Source organism: Terrapene carolina, unplaced genomic scaffold, assembly GCF_002925995.2.
Source record: "Terrapene carolina triunguis isolate 2854851 unplaced genomic scaffold, T_m_triunguis-2.0 Scaffold85, whole genome shotgun sequence".
Taxonomy (NCBI): Eukaryota; Metazoa; Chordata; order Testudines; family Emydidae; genus Terrapene; species Terrapene triunguis.
Window position 1 is genome coordinate 47,982,424 of NW_020664436.1, and position 22,694 is coordinate 48,005,117.

At 41.2% G+C, this 22,694-nt stretch overlaps 1 protein-coding gene across 2 annotated transcripts in view; it reads right to left on the bottom strand.

Annotated features, from left to right (window-relative positions):
• Window positions 1–22,694, bottom strand: part of HECA (hdc homolog, cell cycle regulator) — a 122,154-nt gene that overhangs the window by 71,449 nt on the left and 28,011 nt on the right. Inside the window, exon 4 of one of the 2 annotated variants that reach the window (XM_024194924.2) lies at window positions 17,053–21,478. The exons of the other annotated variant lie outside the window; for it this stretch is intronic. Coding sequence (XP_024050692.1) covers window positions 21,314–21,478 — 165 coding nt within the window. The 3' untranslated portion in view covers window positions 17,053–21,313. Of the gene's footprint in view, window positions 1–17,052; window positions 21,479–22,694 lie in introns of those variants that run through there. 2 annotated transcript variants of the gene reach the window in all.

A 22,694-nucleotide genomic window follows, 5' to 3' on the forward strand; every position in this document is an offset into this window, starting at 1 on the left:
TACTGGTTGATACTCTCTAGGGTTGCCACCTGTCTAGCTTTTCCCAGGATCTTCCCTTTTTTGAGGTAGCTGTCCCAGGATATCTGTAAGAGTGCTCAGTACACACTGCCAGCTGTCCAGTTTCATGAGCTCAGGATCATCTCAGATGTCCCAGTTTTTTGTACCTCAAAGATGGCAACCCTAAGAGGAACTGGTCTCTCTCTCTCTCTCCCTCCCACCCCCACCTCCTAATAATTACATCAATTTAACTCTAGGCCAGATTCTTCCCTGGGATATGTACGCACAGCTCCTGTTATACTGCAATCAGTGAGCACTGCATATGCACTCATGGGACCAAATTCAATGCTGATTTACCCTTTGAAATGAATGGCATTGCACAGTATGTACATCAGTGCTGAATTTGGCCCTTGGTGTTTATTTTAAAAGTTTGTTTAAGAAACTATAGCATCAATCATGGTATTTATACCCTATCTATCCCTCCATGTTGTCCTTTATTTATACTGGCATGTGTTTGATTCCCAACACTTTAAATAAACTACCTTTACTTACACATGGAGCAAATATTAGATATGATTAGTTTGGTTCCCTTTTTATGCCTCTTTTCCATTTAGCACAAGAGCTGTGAAGTCTTGTACTGTCCTAAACTGCTAGGAGTCCCTTCCCATGATGCAAAGCAAGGGAGGTACACCCTGATTTCAGAAAATGACCCTCCAAAACAAAGTGCACGAAGAGTTAGGGTTTCCCTCCCTGACAGAGAAAACTGCCTTCCTGCCAGCAGCACAATGAACACTTTCAGAGGCCACTGAAGTTGCAGAGCATCTGGGCTATGTGCTGAAGGGGCTGTCCATAAATTATGGAATGTACTGGGGGGTGTGGGTGTCCTTAATTTTGCATGTTTGTTTCAGTGTTACAAGGGGTGGGTGGGTGGGTTTTGAAAAATCACAAAAAATATATGTGTTATGTAATTTATGGAGAGTTGCAAAGGGAAAAAGGCAACTCTATCAGAGCAAGTCTGTCACAGCAGCCAATGCACTCCCTGTTCACATGGATGAGGGGCTGTGCAAGAAAAGAGTGTGAAGAGCCAGAAGGGTGCAGAATCAGGAAATGGTTGCTGTACATTGAGTCCCTGACCAATCTGCATCACATAGATGGAGGTTTAAAGTGAATGCTTCTTGAAACAGCAGTAAAGTTCCCTTGATACTCTTTGCCCCTATTCAGAGTGGTCACAGAGGGCAGTCATGCCTTACATAGCGACAGAGGTTATGCTGCCAGTTTTGGAGGCTTGTATAGGATGAGGAGTTCCTGCATTTGCACGGGGTGGCTGAGCTTTCCCCCCTGCACATGTGCTTTGAGGCTAGTCTCTCTCAATATCCCATTGGAAATATTATCTCCATGCAATAGTCTGTCTGCTAATCCTTACCAAAATAAAACACGATAAAAAAGCTAGAGTACAAGTCTACACCTGAGTACGTAATTACCGTACTTTTGTGATTCACCTGCCACACCCGTGATAATGCAAAGGGAATGAAAAGCAGCATTAACAAACACGCCACACTCAGCCAAAAATATTTTGAAATCTGGGCAAAGGCTTCCCACCAAAGAGCTGCAGGCGTGGGACAAAGAAGGGGAGAAAATCATCTCATTCTTACTGACTTTGTTAAAATGTCAGAACTTTGGAGCTAAGTAAATAATGTAAGAATTTGGAACAGATTCCTTATTTCTCAGCATGGATGTTTCCGACGCCCTCCTATTTGCATTTGTTTTACACAGTGCTTTCCATAAATAACTAGGGCTCCGTGTCCGTCACGAAGGTCGCAGAAGTTGTGCATTCCATGACTTCTTGCGACCTCCGTGACTTCTGCAGCGGCCAGTGTAGCTGAGCCCAGGGCCGCCCAAGCAGCTGCTCAGGTGGCCCTGGGGTCAGCCACACCAGCTGGTGCTTGGGTGGCCCCAGGAAGCTGGCCTTAGGGACCGCCTGAGCAGTGGTCCCAGGAGTGGCCGGAGCAGCTACTGTTGGCGGCCCACAGCAGCTAGTGCCACTGGCCCCCCCCGCCCCGAGCAGCAGCACCCCCCCAGCAGTGACCTCCCCCCAGGAATCCCTCCCAGCAGCAGTCCTGGGGGCCAGAGCAGCAGCTGTTGGCAAGCCCCAGCAGCTGGTGCCACTGGCCCCCGCCCCCTCCCTGCAGCCCCTCCCCCGGGTTGCCCCACCCCCAAGATTTAGTCAGGGGTATTTATAGCATAAGTCATGGGCAGGTCACGAGCCATGAATTTTTGTTTATAGCCTATCCATGACTTTTACTAAAAATACCCATGACTAAATTGCAGCCTTATAAATAATATATCACATATAGCGTCTTTAATCTCATAGGATCCCAAAATGATTTACAAGCAATGGACATTCTGGAATCACTTCACCCACTGCTGAAAAACAACCAGCTCTGTGGTGTACTTCAGCAATTTTTTCACAGTTCATAGTAACAATGAATGTAGGACATTTGGCTTCATTAGATAGATAAGGAATATAAATTCCTCATGCTTCAGAGTATAGTCCTGCTACTAATTAATTGCCTGGGGTTAGGAAGACCCAATGATCAGATTATTCCCTAATTGCCCATTATGGGGCTCTTTTGCAGCTTCCCCTGAAACATGTAGGTATGGCCACAGCCTGAGAGTCAAATTCTCAGCTGGTGTAAATCTACATAGCTTCTTTGACGTTAATAGAGCTACACTGATTTACATCATCTAAGAGTCTGGCCCAACATACTGAACCGCATAAATCATAGGCAATTCCTTTGTTCCTAGGAAGTGACTATTTTACCCAGTTGAAATGGCAGGGGGCATTTAGATGCACAGTTACTCAAAGGAGAATTGGGTCAGGACACTCTGTTAAACGTCCCTATTTGGGGGAAAGTGCCAAAAAGGGATCTTCAATTACTGCAAGTGGTCATGACTTTTTACATCTTATCCAAAAGACAGTTCCTCCAGCAGCACAATCCCTCTTAACCCCTGCTCCAGAAATAGCTCAGAGAGCAAAGTATCAGTTCCTGAACCACTGACCCCACTTCCTGCTGCAGCTAGGTTTTTCCTGGAGATGTGCCTTCCAGTTACTAGCCCTGTTCTGCTTACTGCAGCTTGTTGGGCAATCTGTGCAAAACCTTCATAACAAAATGCAAAAACAGAGCAAAACTCACCCGGTTCCAGGTTTCATTTCAAACACAAGGCTTGGGCCAGGCTCATAGAAAGGTTGTTCAGTAGACTTGAGCTAAACTTCAAGTATCAGATAGGGACTTACAGAGATACTCGGCAGTTTTTCTTGGTCAGGCACTTATATACCATGGCAATGGGTGCTAGAGAAAAAACAAAGCTAAATAGGTTTATTTAGACCAGAAGCTAGTCAACATGTGTCAATTTTAGGTAAATTTCTCTTTGAGATTTTTTGGGTCAATATTAACCCCAAACTTCAAGCAGTCCCACATGACCTGTCAGAGAAAAACACAGTTCTCACTCTCTTTTTGGGTGCAGCAAAGTCAGATACTTTATTATCTCTAGCAACTGCGTGGATGGAGAGAGTGCACTAGGACACAGGGTTTCCCCCTCCTAGGCAGGTCTCTCAACAGGTAAACAATTATAGCAAGCATTTATACCTTTTGTTACATACAATAATAAGCAACAGCTGCATTTTGTTTATACATAGGTCATCCTGATATCTTATTTTTCTCACTTATTTAGACTCTAGTCTACATTCCATATTTATCTACACAAGGTCACAACAACTTCTCACACAGTTCTTTCCCACTCGCCTCACACAATCCTCGCTTCTACAAATCTCGTGTTATTATGGTTACAGCTAGCCTGACTCTTGCTCACAGAAGAGACTGTTTGCATTGAAATCCCCTTCCAATCCCTGTCAGGCCTTGCTCTACTTCCACAGACCCAAAGGAAACAACAGAAAGGTTCACCCTGAAAACTGAAAGCAAGTTCTGCATGGCTCTGCTTTTTGAAGTATGGGATCATAAGCTGAACATCTCAAATGTCAAGGCAATATTATATAGAAAAGAACCCAAACAAATCCCAAAAGGTGGGTTCAAATTGAGCTAGTATTCAGAGCTACATAGTTCTAGCACTTCTCTGGTGCTCCCAACAGTTAACATGGAATTAAAAATAAGTTTCTGGCCATGATAGATCTGAATCAAACCTTCCAAATGCGAACTCCATACAAATGAATATTGAATAAATAGTAATCATAATAGTATTACCGTAGCATTTAGGAGTCCTATTTATGGACCTGCACCCCCATTGTGCTAGGCACTGTACAAACTCAGAACAAAACAATGCTCTCTTAATGAGTCTGCAGAGAGAGAGAACCAAATGCACATGTGAAGTGGCCTTGTTTCACTGTAATTTGATGTTAACTCTGGAGCTTACATGTCATGATTACATGTCAATGGTAACACTTCCATTTATTGTTTTAGCAGAAAGAACTACTATCCATGCATTGAGAGCAGAATTTGAGTAGAGAAGGTCATTTTTGTAATCTCAGTCTGACCCTCTACCCAAAAGGCGTCACTCAGTGCATCTATCTACAGCTACAGCTACACTATAAGCTTGGGATGTGATCCCAGCTTGCCGTAGACCTATTCGTGCTAGCTCCCATCTGAGCTAGCAAGCTAAAAGCAGTAGTGTAGCCGTGGCATTAGTGGCATGGACTAGCCGCCCCAAGTACATACCAACGGGGTGCAGGCCGGTTTGCACTTGGGGCAGCAAGCCTGTCCTGCTGCTGCCATTGCTTGTGCTTCCCCAGCTACGCTACTATTTTTACATTCTAGTTCAGATAAGAGCTAACGGGAATATGTCTTCAGGAGCTGGAAATCACAGCCCTAGCTCCAAGTGTAGACATACTCTTAAAGATGCAAAACAAGAAAGCAATGCAACAATCACAAATCCCACAAGGTGAGGAGGATGCTATATTACAGCTTGTACTAGTAAACACAAAACTCATGCTTAGAAAGAGAGGTGTAGTGGTTCTCACACATGCAGGAGAACTGATGGGATATATCAAATGTCTGCAGCAAGGTGATCAGTGGATCATTATAGCTTATCTTTGCAGCTCCAGTAATTCCACTGATTGTTAAAGGGTGAACTTCTTCAGTGATATGAATGCTCGGATTTGTGTTTGTTCTATAGCAAAAACTCTAATTCAATCATTTTGGATTGTTTATTTCTTGTATTGCTAAATGTCTAAGGCAAAAATATCTGCAGTGTAGCTTTCTAGCACAAAGAAGATTCAGATAGAACAGTTTCCCCCCATTTCAGACTAAAGCCAGATGATGCAGAAATTAGAAAACCTTTTTTAAAAAATGAACAGTGTGGTCAATGGTCAGTTGTACTGAAAGCAGCATTTCTGGGGGGAGGTAATGCAGTTTCACATCTGGAGATTCGGGGTCACACCTGGATTAGATCAAAAGAGAAAACAACTTTGGTCTCTGTCCTATCATATTGAACACATAACCACTTCACAAAACCACCCTCTAGCCTTGCATTATTCAATGCAACTGGAAATGTCTGCCGCAAAAAAGGCTGAGGACTGGAATAGTGAGGTTGGTGCAGGTCAGGAAAGAAATGTACCTACAGTTGTGAGAAACAGCTTGCTCTGAAACTTCCTGTACTGTGCATGAGTCTACCCATGCTATTTGTCTTTAATTTTCAGGATCATTAAATTCATCCATAACGTTAAAAAACTAGATTAAAAAAACAATTTACAAATTAAACATAATTGATATTTAAAACAAACCTGCTTATTCAGCAACAGTGTTGGAAACATGATACACTGGCTCCACACAAACACTGATCTCCAAGCAGCTTGATCATCTCCATTACATTAAAAAAAATCACATCTACATAGTTTGCATTGTGTGTGTGCAAAGTAATGACTTCCATGAATTTATGCAAGGCTTCTAAGTGTCCAGTTCATTAATCAGTCTCTGCCATAGAAGTGTTTCAACCAAGGTTCTAAATCACTTGATGCAACATAGCATAACAGCTTAATCATAGCAGTGTAGGACTAGAAGGGACCATGAGAGGTCATCTAGTCCAGTCCCTTGTGCTCAGTAACTAACCATTCCTGACAGGTGTTTGTCTAACCTGTTCTTAAAAACCTCTAAGGATGGGGATTACACAACCTCCCTAGGCAATTTATTCCAGTGCTTAACCACTCTGACAGTTAGGAAGTTTTTCCTAATGTCCAATCTAAACCTCCCTTGCTGCAATTTAAACCCATTGCTTCTTGTCCTAGCCTCAGAGGTTAAGGACAACAATTTTTCACCCTCCTCTTTTAACAACCTTTTATGTACTTGAAAATTGTTATCATGTCCCCTCCCAGCCTTCTTTCCCCAGACTAAACAAACCCAATTTTTTCAATCTTCCCTCATAGGTCATGTTTTCTAGACCTTTAATCATTTTTGTTGCCCTTCTCTGGACTTTCTCCAATTCTTTTCTCTAATGTGGTGCCCAAAGCTGGACACAATACTCCAGATGAGGCTTTCTCATTGCAGAGCAGATTGGAAGAATTACTTCTCCTGTCATGCTTACAACACTTCTGCTAATACATCTCAGGGTATGTCTACACTGCCCAAATTACAGCGCGGCCGTGGCAGCACTGTGATGTGGGCAATGTAGACACGCGTTATTGCTGGAGGAGAGCTCTCCCAGCAATAAAAAAAACCACCCGAACGAGCGGTGGTAACTTTATGGGCTCCCAGCAATAAAGCACTGTCTATACTGGTGCTTTTCAGCGCTAAAACTTTTGTCGCTCGGGGGGGCGTTTTTTTCACACCCCTGAACGACTAAAATTTTAGTGCTGAAAGTGGCAGTGTAGACAGCCTGGGAATGATGTTTGCTTTTTTTGCAGCAGTTTTACACTGTTGATTCATATGTAGTTTGTGATCCACTATAATCCCCAGATCCCTTTCTGCAGTGCTCCTTCCTAGGAAGTTATTTCCCATTTTGTATGTGTGCAATTAATTGTTCCTTCCTAGGTGGAGTATTTTGCATTTGTCCTTATTGAATTTCATCCTATTTACTTCAGACCATTTCTCCAGTTTGTCCAGAGCATTTGGAATTTTAATCCTTTCCTCCAAAACATTTGCAACCCCTCCCAGCTTGGTATCGTCTGCAAACTTTATGAGTGTACTCTCTATGCCATTATCTAAAACATTGATGAAGACATTGAACAGAACCGGACCCAGAAATGATCCCATGGGACCCCACTCAACGTGCCCTTCCAGCTTGACTGGGAACTACTGATAACTACTCTCTGGGAACAGTTTTCCAACCAGTTATGCACTCACCTTATAGTAGCTCCATCTAAGCTGTACTTCCCTAATTTGCTTATGAGAAAGTCATGCGAGACTATCAAAAGCCTTACTAAAGATATACCACATCTACAGCTTCCCCCTATCCACAAGGCTTGTTACCTGTCAAAGAAAGCTATTAGGTTGATTTGATATGATTTGTTCTTGATAAATCCATGTTGACTGTTACTTATTATTTTCTAGGTGTTTGCAAATTGATTGCTTGATTATTTGCTCCATTATCTTTCCGGGTACTGAGGTTAACCTGACTGGTTATAATTCCCCAGATTGTCTTTATTTCCCTTTTTTATAGATTGGCACTATATCTGCCCTTTTCCGGTTCTCTGGAATCTCTCCTGTCTTCCATGAGTTTTCAAAGATAATAACTAATGGCTCAGATATCTCCTCGGTCAGCTCCTTGAGTATTCCAGGATATATTTCATCAGGCCCTGCCAACTTGAAGACATCTAACTTGTCTAAGTAATTTTTAACTTGTTCTTTCCCTATTTTAGCCTTGGATCCTACCTCATTTTCACTGGCGTTCACTATGTTAGACATCCAATCACTACTAACCTTTTTGTTGAAAATTGAAACAAAAAATCATTTAGCACTTCTGTCATTTCCACATTTTCTATTATTGTCTTTATCCTCTCATTGAGTAACAGACCTACCCTGTCCTTGGTCTTCCTCTTGCTTCTAATGAATTTGTAGAATGTTTTCTTGTTATCCTTTATGTCTCTAGATAGTTTAATCTCATTTTGTACCATGGCCTTTAATTTTGTCCCTACATGCTTTTGTTGTAAAAAAATCCTATCCGCCCCCTCCCACTTCTCGCCCCCTGACTGCCTCCCTCAGAACCTCCGACCCATTGAACCCCCCTCCCCGCTCCTTGTCCCCTGACCGCCCCCTCCCAGGATCCCCCACCCCTAACCTCCCTCCCGGGATGGCACCCCCCTATCCAACCCCCCTGCTCCCTGTCCCCTGACTGCCCCGACCCTATCTACACCCCTACCCCCTGACAGGCCCCCAGGGACTCCCACGCCTATCCAACCACCCCCTGCTACCTGTCGCCCAACTGCCCCCTGGGATCCTCTGCCCCGCTCCCCGCCCCCTTACCATGCTGCTCAGAGCACCAGGACTGGCAGCCACGCCGCCCGGCTGGAGCCAGCCACGCTGCCGCGCAGTCTACAACACAGTCTACTCACAGCCCCGCCACCCAGACCGCTGGCGGCATGGCGAGCTGAGGCTGCGGGGGAGGGGGGACAGCAGGAGAGGGGCTGGGGACTAGCCTCCCTGGCCAGGAGCTCAAGAGCCGGGCAGGACGGTCCCGCAGGCCAGATGTGGCCTGCAGGCCATAGTTTGCCCACCTCTGCCTTAGAATAATTAACTCTATCATTTCATGATCACTTTCACCCAAGCTGCTTTCCACTTTCAAATTCTCAACCGGTTCCTCCCTATTTATCAAAATCAAATCTAGAACAGCCTCTCCCCTTCTGAAATAAAAAATGTCTCCAATACATTCCAAGAACTTGTTGGATAATCTGTACCCTGCTGTGTTATTTTCCCAACAGATGTGTGGGTAGTTAAAGTCCCCCATCACTACCAAGTCCTGTACTTCAGATGATTTTGTTAGTTGTTTAAAAAAGCCTCATCCACCTCTTCTTCCTTGTTAGGTGATCTGTAGTAGACCCCTACCATGACATCACCCTTGTTTTTTACCCCTTTTATTCTTACCCAGAGACTTTCAACAAGTCTGTCTCCTATTTCCATCTCAACCTCAGTCCAAGTGTACATCTTTGATATACAAGGCAACATCTCCTCCCTTTTTTCCCTGCCTGTCCTTCCTGAACAAGCTGCACCCTTCAATATCAATATTCCACTTGTGTATTATCCCACCAAGTCTCTGTGATGCCAACTATGTCATAGTTGTGTTTATTCAGTAGTACTTCTAGTTCTTCCTGTTTATTCCCCATACTTCTCGCATTAGTATACAGACATCTAAGATACTGATCTGATTTCCCCCCTATGTTTGCTCTTGTATCTCTCTTATCCCTGTTATAATGGCCCATGTTCCCCCCAGATTCCAATCCTTCTCCCAGGTCTCCATGTTTTTGACTTATCAGTGGGCTTTTGTCTCCTGCCCCCTTCGAGCCTAGTTTGTGAATGTTAATATAGGTCTGACATTATCACTAGTGCCCTGTGAAGCCACGTGTAAATTAAGGAGAGAAGTATGGCATGAGCACTGGACTGGGTATCAGGAGCTCCCAGCTCTTGCAACCGTGGGTGCCTTGAACAAACCAACTGATCTTTCTGCTCAATTTCCCCATGTGGAAAATGGGGTGTTGGGCTTGAGTCCCAGTTATTTTGGTGCAAATCTCTGTGTGATGCTTTTATTATACATTAAGAATGGCCTTTTTGTTAGAACTTAAATCGGCAAAAAAATCAACTTTAATTATGTAAAAATTAAGCATTTTTATTCCTTTTTGAAGTGTTAAATTTTTTTAAGAAACAAAAAAATTACTTAGCCAAAAATCACTATTTATTATTAATATTAATTAATCTTATTTACCAAGTACCTAAAGTGTGTGAGGTGCCTTGTAGCGTACACACAAAGGGGGATGGGCTAACTGTGAGGTCATGTGTAAGTTAGTAACTCATACAGGTTTGGGCACCTTTAAACTCAAACTTCATTAGCCTGATTGTGATCTCCTAACCTCGTGTAATTCCAATGAAGTGAATGGGATTACACTAGTGTATGAAGGAATTTAGGCCCCCTTGGAGCTACTTGGAGCTATTTGACAGATTTCTAAAGGACACTCATGCTCTGAGGAGCTGGAAGTTGTAAGGTAAGTCAGGGAGGGAGCTGGACAACTTTCTACCTCCTTGCTATGTAAATGAGACCAGCTAAGAATCCTTTAGAGATGGTGGCACTTGTAGACAGCTCTACAGGAGCCAACACTAGTGTAATGTACTTGAATGTATCTACATTCGCTCAGAATTTAGCCCTGTGACTCTCCATGAGTGACTCTAGACCTTGTCTTTATGAGAAGAGTTGCAGTGATCTAATTAAATCAGATTTAAATTGGTCTAGTTAAGCTGCTACAATCCCCTAATATAGATACAGTTAAACCAGTTTAACTCTTGCCGAAATCAATCAATTTTAAGATTGGTTTATTTAAACTAGTACAAATTTTCTCATGTGGACCAGGCTTACATTCTATTAAGAAGAAAGTGTAACTCACTCAACATATATCCGTATGTTCTTTAGGCTTGCTTTGAATCCCCTCTGAATTTGGCCTATGGCCTCTGCCCTATTTTACAAAATTAAGTTTAGACATAACACACAAAAATGGGGTAGGGTAGGGGGAAGAAAAGGATACCATAAAACAATACTTTGGTTTGTAAAGTCTTGAAGTGTATTACAGTCAGGCAGACTTGGCAGTAGAGAGAAGTGAACTGAAATCAATGGATCAGTTGGTGGCAATGTCCCAGAAGGAGTAGGAACTGGGCTACCCAACACTCACCCCTCCTGCTAAAGCTGGTGATCCCAGTGCATTTTCACTGGAGAAGTTAAGACTCTGAGTGTGCCAAAATCCATGCAATTAGCACATTTCAAATTATACTGTGCCAATACCACCATGCAAGACGTGGAAACTAAATAGAATGCAGTCATGTTCCTTGGCATGAACTGAGTTAAGCACAAGGATTCCACAACCCCTTCAAGATCCTGAGAGATACTTTTATCAGGTTGTGCCTAATGCTATCAGGACAAACTCATCCTTGGTCCAAGGCCAGTAATTCCAGGAAAGATCCAGAGTTGAATCTGGCACTTTGTCACTTGCCAGTAGTGTTTCTCCCAAAATTAATTTTATTTTGTAAGAAAACTAAAGTAGCTGGTAAAATATCCTGATATAAATCCCTTCCCTCCCCTGCCTTTTCTGAAATTCTAATCTCTGCTCTTGCTCACTCTGCCAAATGAAAATCCATGCCCCTCTCTTAATTAACTTTCCATTGTGGATTATTCCATCGAGGGAATTGAGATCTTAATTGTCATGTCCTCTGTCTTGTTCTGCTGTGTGTCTTCATCCAAATCCTTCCTGTACTTTACAAATCAGATGTGACCCTTTTCTTGCTGTGAAGGGGATTTATGTGGGTAATTCCTCTTTAGAGTTAATGGGAAATCCCCCAAACAGAAGATTAGGCTCATTTATGTAGCAGGTAGTTTCAGTTATAAAAGTCATCTGAATTTCCCTTTTTGATGCTCGTGTATTAGCAGATCGAAGCCCTAGGAAAAATTCCCTTCTGGCAGATACAGGCACTGCTCTGTTTCCATGCATCACAGCAGTGCATATGACACCCTGATTTTAGTGGCTCTGTGGCACACAGTCTTATTTTCCTGGTTCCCCTGAAAGCAATTACTTCTCTTGGTTATTTCAACAAGGGCTGTATAAACCCTTCTAGCTATTTCTATAAGTAAGGGACTCTCACACAGGATGAAATTTTGCCATTACTGATCAAATATGGGCTGGGGTGGCAAGGAGAAACTGAGCAGTGTGACCTTTGATTGTGGCCCAGCCATCCTGCGTGCTTGGACAGGATGCATCACAGTAGGCATATCTTCTTATTGATGAAAAAAATATATTTTCCCCCCAGCTAACATACTGCAGTCAGCACAGCACTAATCTGGCTAGAAGCCTGGTCATGCTTTGTTGAGACCATGTTAAACAGGTGATTTCAGCAAACTCACCCCTTTATGCTCTTTTAAGCCTTAGGTAGGAGTATTGCCCTGCTACTGCAGTGCCTGCTTTCCTGTGCCTTTAAGTGAACACATGCAACATAGAGCAGGAATTGGCCCTTACTATGTACTCAGCAAAATACTGTTTGGCCTGTACCTTGCTAGCGACAATACTAGACTCATACTGATGGGTGTTGATATCTTCTGCTGTTCCCCTTCTGCTGTCTGTCCATCCACAGTCTGTATAGTGTCAAATAGCCATAGTAGAAAAATTAACCAATGGTAGGGAGGACTTCTGTGCTGCTCAGAAAAATCTTTGGCCTAAAACTGAAGTGGATTTTAGCCTTTTAGTTAGTGCTTGTGTGATAAATGAACGGGGGGGGGGTCCCTTTTATGGACACCCAGCCAACCAGTTAGCTATAAAACACCTGTTAATAGCTGTTCTCTACTTGCTTTACCAGTAAAGGGTTAAAAAGTCCATAGGTAAAAGGAAGGGAGTGGGCACCTGACCGAAAGAGCCAATGGGAAGGCTAGAACTTTTTAAAATTGAGAAAAAAAACTTCCCCTTTGTCTGTCTGTGTTGTTCTCCCAGAGAGCAGGGATAGGGCTGGAACTATGCTGTAAAAAGCTTTGGGCCAGGTATGAAAAATCATCATATCATACCTAGAAACTACTCATTTGAAATCCCAGATAGGTAAGTAGATCAGGAAATGTCTAGGAAGATGCAATTAGGTTTATCTCTTTTATTTCTTTATGGCTTGTGGACTCCTCTATGCTAACCCCAAATGCTTTTGTTTTGCTTGTAACCTTTAAGTTGGACCTCAAGAAAACCATGCTTAATTATTGCTTGATGCTTAATTATTGTATTTGCTCTTTTTAAATCTACCAATAGCCTAAGTTTTCAGATGTATTTTTCTTTCTTTTTGTTTTTAATAAAATTTACCTTTTTTAAAAACAGAATTGGATTTTTGTATCCTAAGAGGTTTGTGCAAGTTGTTTAATTATTCATAGATTCATAGATTCATAGATTCTAGGACTGGAAGGGACCTCGAGAGGTCATCGAGTCCAGTCCCCTGCCTGCATGGCAGGACCAAATACTGTCTAGACCATCCCTGATAGACATTTATCTAACCTACTCTTAAATATCTCCAGAGATGGAGATTCCACAACCTCCCTAGGCAATTTATTCCAGTGTTTAACCACCCTGAAAGTTAAGAACTTTTTCCTAATGTCCAACCTAGACCTCCCTTGCTGCAGTTTAAGCCCATTGCTTCTTGTTCTATCCTCAGAGGCTAAGGTGAACAAGTTTTCTCCCTCCTCCTTATGACACCCTTTTAGATACCTGAAAACTGCTATCATGTCCCCTCTCAGTCTTCTCTTTTCCAAACTAAACAAACCCAATTCTTTCAGCCTTCCTGAATTAGCTGGTGGCAACAGCCGATTTCCTTTGTTTTCTTTTTCAGCTCTTCCCCGGAGGGGGGGTGAAAGGGCTTGAGGGTACCCCACAAGAAAGAATTCCCAAGTGCACCTTCCCGGGTTCTCAAAGGGTTTTTTTGCACTTGGGTGGTGGCAGCATCTACCCATTCAAGGTCAGAAAAAAGGTCTAACCTTGGGAGTTTAATATAAGCCTGGAGTGGCCAGTATTAATTTTTAGAATCCTTGAGGGCCCCCACCTTCTGCACTCGAAGTGTCAGGGTGGGGAATCAGCCTTGACAGCTTGTATAAAGAAAAAGTCCTGGTTACAGAGCTTGTAATCTTTAAAGGAACTGTCCTACCTCTTTTCTTTTTCATGGTCATAAAAGGTATTTTGACTTTTGTTACTTTTTTCAACGTCTTAAGCCTTGTCTACACTAGAGCTGCTTTATAGCTATACTGGCAGAGCCCCCAAGTGTAGATAGAGCATATACCAACAGAAGGAGTATTTCTGTCAGCATAGTAACACCATCTCCTCAAATGACATCTCCTCAAATGATGCTGGCAGAAGGATTCTTCTCTCAGTATAGCTGTCACTACACTGGGGTTTTACAGGCATAGCTCTGTCAGCTCTGAGGCAGGGGCGGGGGAGGGAGGGAAGAGGGGTTCACATCCCTGACCGACATAGCTATACTGACAAAACTTTATAATAGATCTGGCCCATATCTTTCTACAGTCAGAATTCTGGGGGGTCCAGAAACCTAGTTCCTATGGAAGATATCTAGAGGCTAGGGGCCCGTGCAGAGACTTGCTGAGTGCCCTAATTATTGTGTGCGTGTTTTAAGAAATATGTGAATAATATATTTCTCCTTTCGAAACACATGGAAAAGAAAGGACCACAGTGTGAGGATTCTGCTGTTTGTGAACAGTATATACTTTATCTTGCTTTTGATAACCGGGTGATGTTTCCTGGAGCCAGTCTTCTGCAATTAACTTTAGCCTATGTTTAATCAAATTCCAAACAAGGTGGATAGGTTTGTCTCTAAGCACCTTCAGCTCAACATGCCTAAAAGCTCAGACAGTGAAAGCAAGCATGACTGAGTTATTTGGCAATTCACTATTACTATTTAAGTCTCCTTGATTTTATGGTTGGATTAACTTGTATCTCCCAGGACTCTGTTCCACAGCTATGATTCTTGTATTAGTGCAGAGTTATATAGGGCAGCAGTGTCTTATTATTCAGTAATTCTATCAGGATAACCAGTGAGATGGTGGATTTTTATTTTGAAGATGTCATATTGGAGCTTTTTATTTTTAAAAAATGTTTGCTACGTTGGTACGTAGCAGGGAAAACGTGATGCAGCAGCAGTTGGATGGATATTACTTACACTTATGTGTCTTTTTCAAAACAAAACCAATGCAGTGTAGGTGTAACAAAAGGCTGCAGCTTCAGGTTAAATTATGCAAGTGGACCCAGGTAGAAACCCTTGAATACAGGCACTCCAGGCCGGACCATAGAAAATCAGAACTCCATCAAAGGTGGAGTGAGAGTAAGGAGAATGAATTCCTTCTTGAAAACCTAACTTAGATACGGAGAAGCTTCTAATGTTATGATGGTGGGCCCAATCCTGCAAGCCTTACTCACATGAGCAGTCCCACTGAAGGATTACTCAGATGGGTAACAGCTAAAGCATCAGGCTGGGTCTAACGAATAATACACTAAAACAGCAAATGTAGTTTGCAATGCATGTCCTATTAAATTAAACTGGGACATGGCTGACTGAAAGACTATGCTGCAAAAAATCTACGAGTAATACATACTTAAGGCCAAAAATATTCTAAATTAAATGCAGTAAGTCAATATGATGAAGTATATTGGCTGCATCTTAAAAAGAAACCAGTTTTTGATTTATATAGGTAGGCTGTACAAGCATTGGAATGAACAGAAGATAGAACATTGTCAGAACAGAAATCAAATACCAATATAGCTGTGTGAAATTTGGATCTGTATTTTTAGGTACACACACCCACACACACATGCAGCCTCACTGGCTTATTCCTCTCCTCTAATACAGTCAGGGATGCCTCCAGCAGAAACATGAGACCAGGCACAATTCTAACCCAATTTACCTACACCACCCCCACTTAACTAGATACTGTATCATGCAACAGTTTGATTTTTTCCCCGTGACTCTAGCCTTCCTCTGTAGTCTCATAATAATTTTTCCTTAGGAACATAGGAATTGCTCTACTGGATTAAACCTGAGGTCCGTCTAGTTACCATCTTGTCTTTGAGAGTGGCCAGCTACGTGACTTAGAGGAAGGGGTAAGAACCCGGCCGTAGGCAGATGTGAAATAATCTGTCTCTACTAGTTAAGAGATTGGTTTAAGCCCTGAGCATGAGGTTTAATATCCTCTCTAAAATTTTAATTATAATTCCAGATTCATTGTTGTTGTTGTTGTTTTTAAATACTCCATACATCAGTCCACTGTACAGGTACATCTTTCCTTACTCAGGAGGTAGATGATGTACAGGGTTCTTATTGTACCACCTCAGTATCCATCGCCTCGGTAATCTGGCTATCAAACCCATGTGCAACATCCGCCTCCAAATTTAAGACTGGACAATTTTACTGCTGGCTCACTACACAATCTCTCGTTTCAGATTCTCACCACATCCATCTGAGCCAATGGGTTATGTTAGCCCCAGAAGGGTCATGTGCCTATCTTCCCTTCTGACCTTCCCTGTCCTATCTTGTGTAAGCCCCCCAGGGCCTTGTTCTCTTCTGTAGCAACCTGACTCATTTCAGATACCCCACTCAAGTCTTGGAGTTTTTTAGGCATCTCTCCACTCTGAAATTCCTATTTGTTGCATACAATGGTGGAAAATTCTCATTACAGAAACCTCTGCGAAAATGCTTATGTAGAACTTGCCTGCATTTTGGGCCAGGAAGCAACCAACCTGATGTGGGGACCAAGAAGGTACCTGGGCTTCCTCCCAACATGATTTCAGAGATAAAGTGCTCAGTCCCAGTGTGGAGAACTCTTTCTGGATGGCAATGCAGGGCAGGATTCTCCTATTTCCCTGAGAGGCACCAGAGAGGCAGTTCCATCAACATATGGAGGAACAAATAAGGCTTTAGTAGGCTGCATGCTATTTATTCTCACTTGTAAATGGAATAGTATATACAGCACATAGGGGCTTTGCTATGCTGTAGCATTAGGTTCCAGACAGCTGACCTAGGAATAGGACCTCCCACTTTTCCAATGAGATGTATCCCCTTTTCTCCATGCCCTCCTTTCCCACTTAATAGACCTACCTTTCTAGTCACTATGCAGTGATTGATATTGTCACAAAAAATTAATGTCACCATGTCCTTGAATACCCCAGAGCTTCCCCACCACTACTCATTCCTGAAAAGTGACTGTCCAGTGATAACAGATTTTGAGAAAGCTAGTTTAAATTATTCCCTAAACAGACCAAAATGCACACCACAATGAACTTTAATTTAAACCATTAAAAAAAAAAAACCCCACACAGTTAGCTTTCTGGAATTTATTTCTTTTTTTAATACAGAGAAAATGCAACAAAAAAATCCTATAACACCACACGCAAACAATATCATAACCAATTATTTTAATGTCATCAACATTCATTTGCTATGTACATACTCTTCCCTCTGCAAAAGTGCATTCTAGAAACCTTTACTGACAAGTTGTTGTTTTTTTTAAATGGTTTTATTGGTGACATCACAATGTATTTGTCCATGGTTACCTGATACAGTAAAGTGAGCAGTATAAAACTAAAGAAACTGGGTTAAATGTCTCCCTCGTCAGAATACATTTATTGAAATTTACTTATTCTTCCAATTAAACCACCTTAGAAATTCATTTTTATAGACTAATTACTACTAGACAAATAAATGCAAATTCTGTATTTTTAGCGCAATAGGGTACAAAGTACTTGATTTTTTAAAATGGCTTTGTAGCAGCAGATAGAACAAGAATTTCACCCAGTTCATGTTGGAAGATATCATACATTTTAGTATGTAAAATTATCTGGTTTTGTTAATTACATGTACCAAAATCTGGTTTTAGAAGTCCTATTGATGGAAAAAATAATTTGCATATATGCAATGTAAAATCTATCTGAATGCAGGCATCTCCTTTGGAAAGTCCATTCGGAGATTGTATATATAGAGTACATGTCCTCACTATGCACAGGAGTAACATGCGTATAGAGTGAGCAGAATGAACGCCCAAAATTCAATGGACTGTATTATGGCTTAAGAATGCATGTTTCATATGCATCACTTTAAGCAGACCACAGTGGATGGAAAGGGGGACAGGGAGGAGGACTTGAGCCAGACACTCCAAGCAACCAGCTTTTTAAACTAGACAAATTGTTTCCTAGTTGAAACATTTAAAAGCTCAAGACATTTTCCACCCCTCACCAAGATGCAAAGCAAATCAATTTAAGTTTCCAGTTTAATTCTTAATGTGTATTTTAAAAGCTACCATTGGGTCCCAACCCTGTCATTGGATCCTTGCACATGTGCAGAGCCCAGTTGAAGTTTGCATGGAAAAAAAGGGTCTGCCTGTACAGATTCGATTGCAAGACTGAGGTCTTCGTTGGTACGTGAAGCAAATACAACTTTAGGTAACGTAACTTGAGATCCAGTTCTCACTATCATCAAGAAGCACAAAAAGCATTTTCTACAAATTAGGGACAATTTACTTTGCAGGGGAGGGTAAGAGGAATATTTTTATAGTTCAGTTGGCTTTCAATAAGGATACTGTACTTTTTACCCATGTGATGCTAACACCCACCTGAAAGTTATATTTTTATAAGAAAATAGGCATTGTTTCAAGCAGTAACATCGATGCATTCAATAGCAAAATAAAAAGTTTCTCAAGACTTAAATTGTTTTATTTTCTTGGACAGTGTTGCACCTACAGTCCTCTAAACACTTTCTTTCGAGACAACCTTAAACATGCTTTATCCCATCACACTGTTCGCTGAGTTCTTGGCACTGCTTTGCAGATACTGTAGTCTTTGTCATACCTTTATCCTTTTTTAAAAATGGCCAAAGTCATATTTTGCCTGTACTCATACTACAGATTGTCATACATAAATTAAGCCATTGAATGAAAGGTATATTAACTGGAATATTTAGGAAAGCCCCAAAGAAACCAAGATTCTGATTCTCCACTCCCTTGCATAGTCATTTACACCTTTGCAAAGTGAGTGAAAAGCAGGTATAGCATGCTACCATTCTCATTTTCTTTGATACCCACTTTGCACTGGTATAAATGACCACCTGAGACTCAAGGCAGAGAAGAATCAGGCCCAAATATTGAATGATACAGCAATCCAAGTGCCCTTTGTTCCTCCCCTTATGTTTAAAGCAGTTTAATCATTGCAACATGATTTTAGATCACTAAGATGGGTGCAGTAGACTATATTTACAATCAAATCAGTTAAAAGAGATTTTGATAATGCTTTCAGGCACACATGCTAGATCATTTGAAAAATAACTAAATACTTAGTCATTGAGTGCACAGGTGACGCCTGTGTATCAAAATACAGTCTACATGTCTTGAGGGTTTATCTTCACTGCAGAGTTAACTTGAATTATAACTCTAGACCCATCCACCCACAAACCCTTAACTCAAATGCTTTTAACTCAAGTTGGCTGGCCTGTCAAGGGATTCAGGCTACAGCTCAAGTTAGCACAACACCTCAGCTGCTAACACAACCTTTCTGCAGCTCAAGTTATATTTTGCAGAGTGGCCTCTCTCACTCGAGTGAGGCTAACTTGAAAGGAAAAAACTCTGCCGTGAAGACAGTGGTCTTGTCTACACTACAGAGCCTTTATCAGTCATAGCCATGCTAGCAAAGAATCCTACTGGAGATGGAGCACATGAGGAAAAAAGAAGACATCCTGCCAGCATAGCTACACCACCTTCCTGAACTCCCTGAAGGCCACTTCTGTTGGTACAGCGTCTACACTGGTTGTTTTGCCAGCATAGTTATGTCGGCTACGGGTGTGTGTGATTCCTCCCTCCCCCATATTCCTAGCCAACACAGCTATGTCAACAAAACTTTATAGTGTTGTTGTCCAAGCCATAGCCTCATGAAAGGAAAAACATGCACTGAGTTTCTTTGTGAATACAAAATCAGTCACTAAATAACCTGGGCACAGAGTTCAAGTACCAGATATATGGTATTTTTTTAAAAAAACAGGTAGAAAACAGTCAATACAGTAGGTCACCAGTTTTCTTTTGTTTCTCGCCCACTTTGGTTGCATGTTTTTTGCATTCTTTTATAGGACATGCAGAATATCAAAGCCATTTTAAATTCATACTTGCAATAAACATTAACAATTATAATCTGGGGAACCCATATTTTGTTGTATAAACAGTGTCTTACCACTTAAATACTGTTAGTTTTTTTAATGTGATAACAGATACCATAGTGATGAATGTGGTATGAAGAAAACTTAGATTGATCTTGAGGAGTCAAGTAATAGACTTTTTATTTTTAAATTCTTGCACAGAAGAAAAATAGGGAAACAAAGAAAGAGAAGATTGGCAAACTCTATGGAGACAACCCCTCTGATACCAATTCATTATCTGGTATAGTCTATTACATGTGGGAATGTAAAGAGGAATTACACTCAACTTTTTAAAAATACACATCATTTCCAAGTCCTCAGAATCAATTGGACAATATCTGGATTTACATATTTTTGAAAGACTAAGGTGCAGTGGCTATTTCAGCAAATGTACTAAAAACTTTGTTTGAAATAAAGTCGTGATGCATTCTCATACTAATATGGCACAAATACCTCACAGTGCTCACAGATCTGACTCAGCCCAGATCATATTTTTCAAGATCCTCTTTACAAGTCAGTCATACCAGCCTCAGGCATGCTGTCTAAAGTTCCAACCCCCCCACACATGTGCACACACACACACCCCTTCATAACTGGTTTGCAATGGACCATGTCTTCCTTTATGTTCCTTCTGTGCATCACAACAAAGTTCTAAAAATATTTGCAAAGCAAATAACTTTAAATAAAGTGTATTAAAATCAAGCTTGTTTTTGTATAAACAATTGACCTGACTGCTAAAATTACAACACTGGTGGAAACAGTACTATCTCCATACAATCTGTCAGTGAGGGTAACTCATATGAAATATATACTGCAGGAAGACACCATGCCAAAAAAGATTTTCAGGTAACATTTTCTGGCACAGATTTACATTCACTCGTCACAATATTTTAGTTTACCCAATTCTGGGAATCTGAAAGCAGACCAGCTAATATAATTTAAGATTTTTTTAGGTCTAATCCTGCTCCCATTGAAGTCAATGATAAAGATCCTAAAGAATTCAGTGGTAACAAGATTGGGTCCTTCATGAAGATTTCCCCTCTCACCAAGCCCTCAGGGTGGTGGGCCCACAAAATCTTCCATTTCCAAATGGGGCTCATCCTGTTTTCTAAAAACCTTTCCACCCCTTTAAGCTCTTCTGTGATGATACAAAAATTAAAACCAAACCATTTAAGCTGAAATTTCCCCCACTCTTGGCATTAGTTGGCTTGCCTCCACCCTTTGCTGAAATCTTGTCAGGAGGACCAGGTCTTAGTAACACATATATACATATTAATATTATATGTACATAGACACACAAAGAAGCTGCTCTTTCAGTTAGAAAAGAAATTAATTTTGTCACAGAATGGATCCTATAAAAAGGTGTCTAATAAAGTAGTAATACCCATAAAATAGCTATTACTAAAGCAAAGCTTTCGTCAATAAGCCTCCAGAACTTTAAATGAAGAGAATGGCTTCACAAAGTGGTAGTCTAGATTTCCACAGTGCGGGCACTGCTGGACGTTGCTGTATTCAGAGAAATACTGCATCCCAATCCGTACATCTATTACTGGCTTTCCACAGTGCTTACAGTTCAGTCGAGCCTGTCAAAAAGTAGACAGAAACACCTTGAAACATTCCAATTTGCTTCCAACCTTGCCACAGAAAAAGAGAATGTGTCTCACACAGTCCATTCCTCTTTCCTAAGGACAGGCTTGATTAAGAAAGTATAACTTATGAGATTTGATGGCAAGGGCCACTACTTAACTGGAATGGCAACTTCCTTAACTGGAATGCCTTAAGGTGATTTGGCAAAAGTACTGAACAGCCTCAACTCCCACTGAAACCCCTTGCAATATTGAGCCCTAAGTGATAATCAAATAGGTAACTCATCTGTCATGCTGATGGTAACCTGTCTCCTTAGATAAGGCTTCAAATGTTGCTTCAATTCCTTCCTCCAAGCAAGTTTTTTCATCAGGCTGGCATTATCACATGACTTTCCAGATTTTTGGTGGACTAATTTAAGGATAAAATTAACAAGAGTGCCTAAGTTCCATTTTCAAAAGTGACTGAGGTGCCTAAATTATTTAGGCACTTTTGAAAATTTTACCCTGTGTGCATTTCAGTTGGGAGCGGAGGTGCCGGGGAGAACTGTTGAGGCATGATGTATTTACCTTAACTCTTTAGTGAACCAGCATGTTTAGACTAAGTAAAGCACAGCAATGACAGAAGCAAGAAAAATTTCAGATAACATAGCATTATGACTCATTTGGTCAGAGACCATCTAGCAGGGCATCCCAACTGAGCAGTCTGTGCTAGTAAGCTCTATAAGGTGCCACAGGTCTCTTTTCCACTTCATACAGCAGCTATAGTTAGGATATATGAGCTAAAGTATAGGAATAAGCAAGTTCTGCTAATTGAGTTTTTGTAAATTAACATTCTAGAAAATCTACAAAAAGTACGTTATATGTTTGCACATATTGACCTGTATGGATGTTATTAATGAACTTCTGAATTCACACTTGAGACATTAGGACAAATAGTGAGGTTTTTTCCCATATGAAAATGAAATATAGTGCTACCTTTGACTCCTAATACTGAGAGGAATTCAGTTCTGACTGGTCATCCATGCAAAATCCAAATGTATAAGTACATATGTTGGTTTTGTGTTTATTAATCCCTAAAATAAAACTCAAATCCTTCACACCATTATTGCTGTTATGTGCCATAACTTGTTAACTTAAACACTAAAGTAAAAAAGAAAAGGAATTTTTAAGTCTGTGCCATACAATTCTTAATCTACATGATTAAAATCTATTA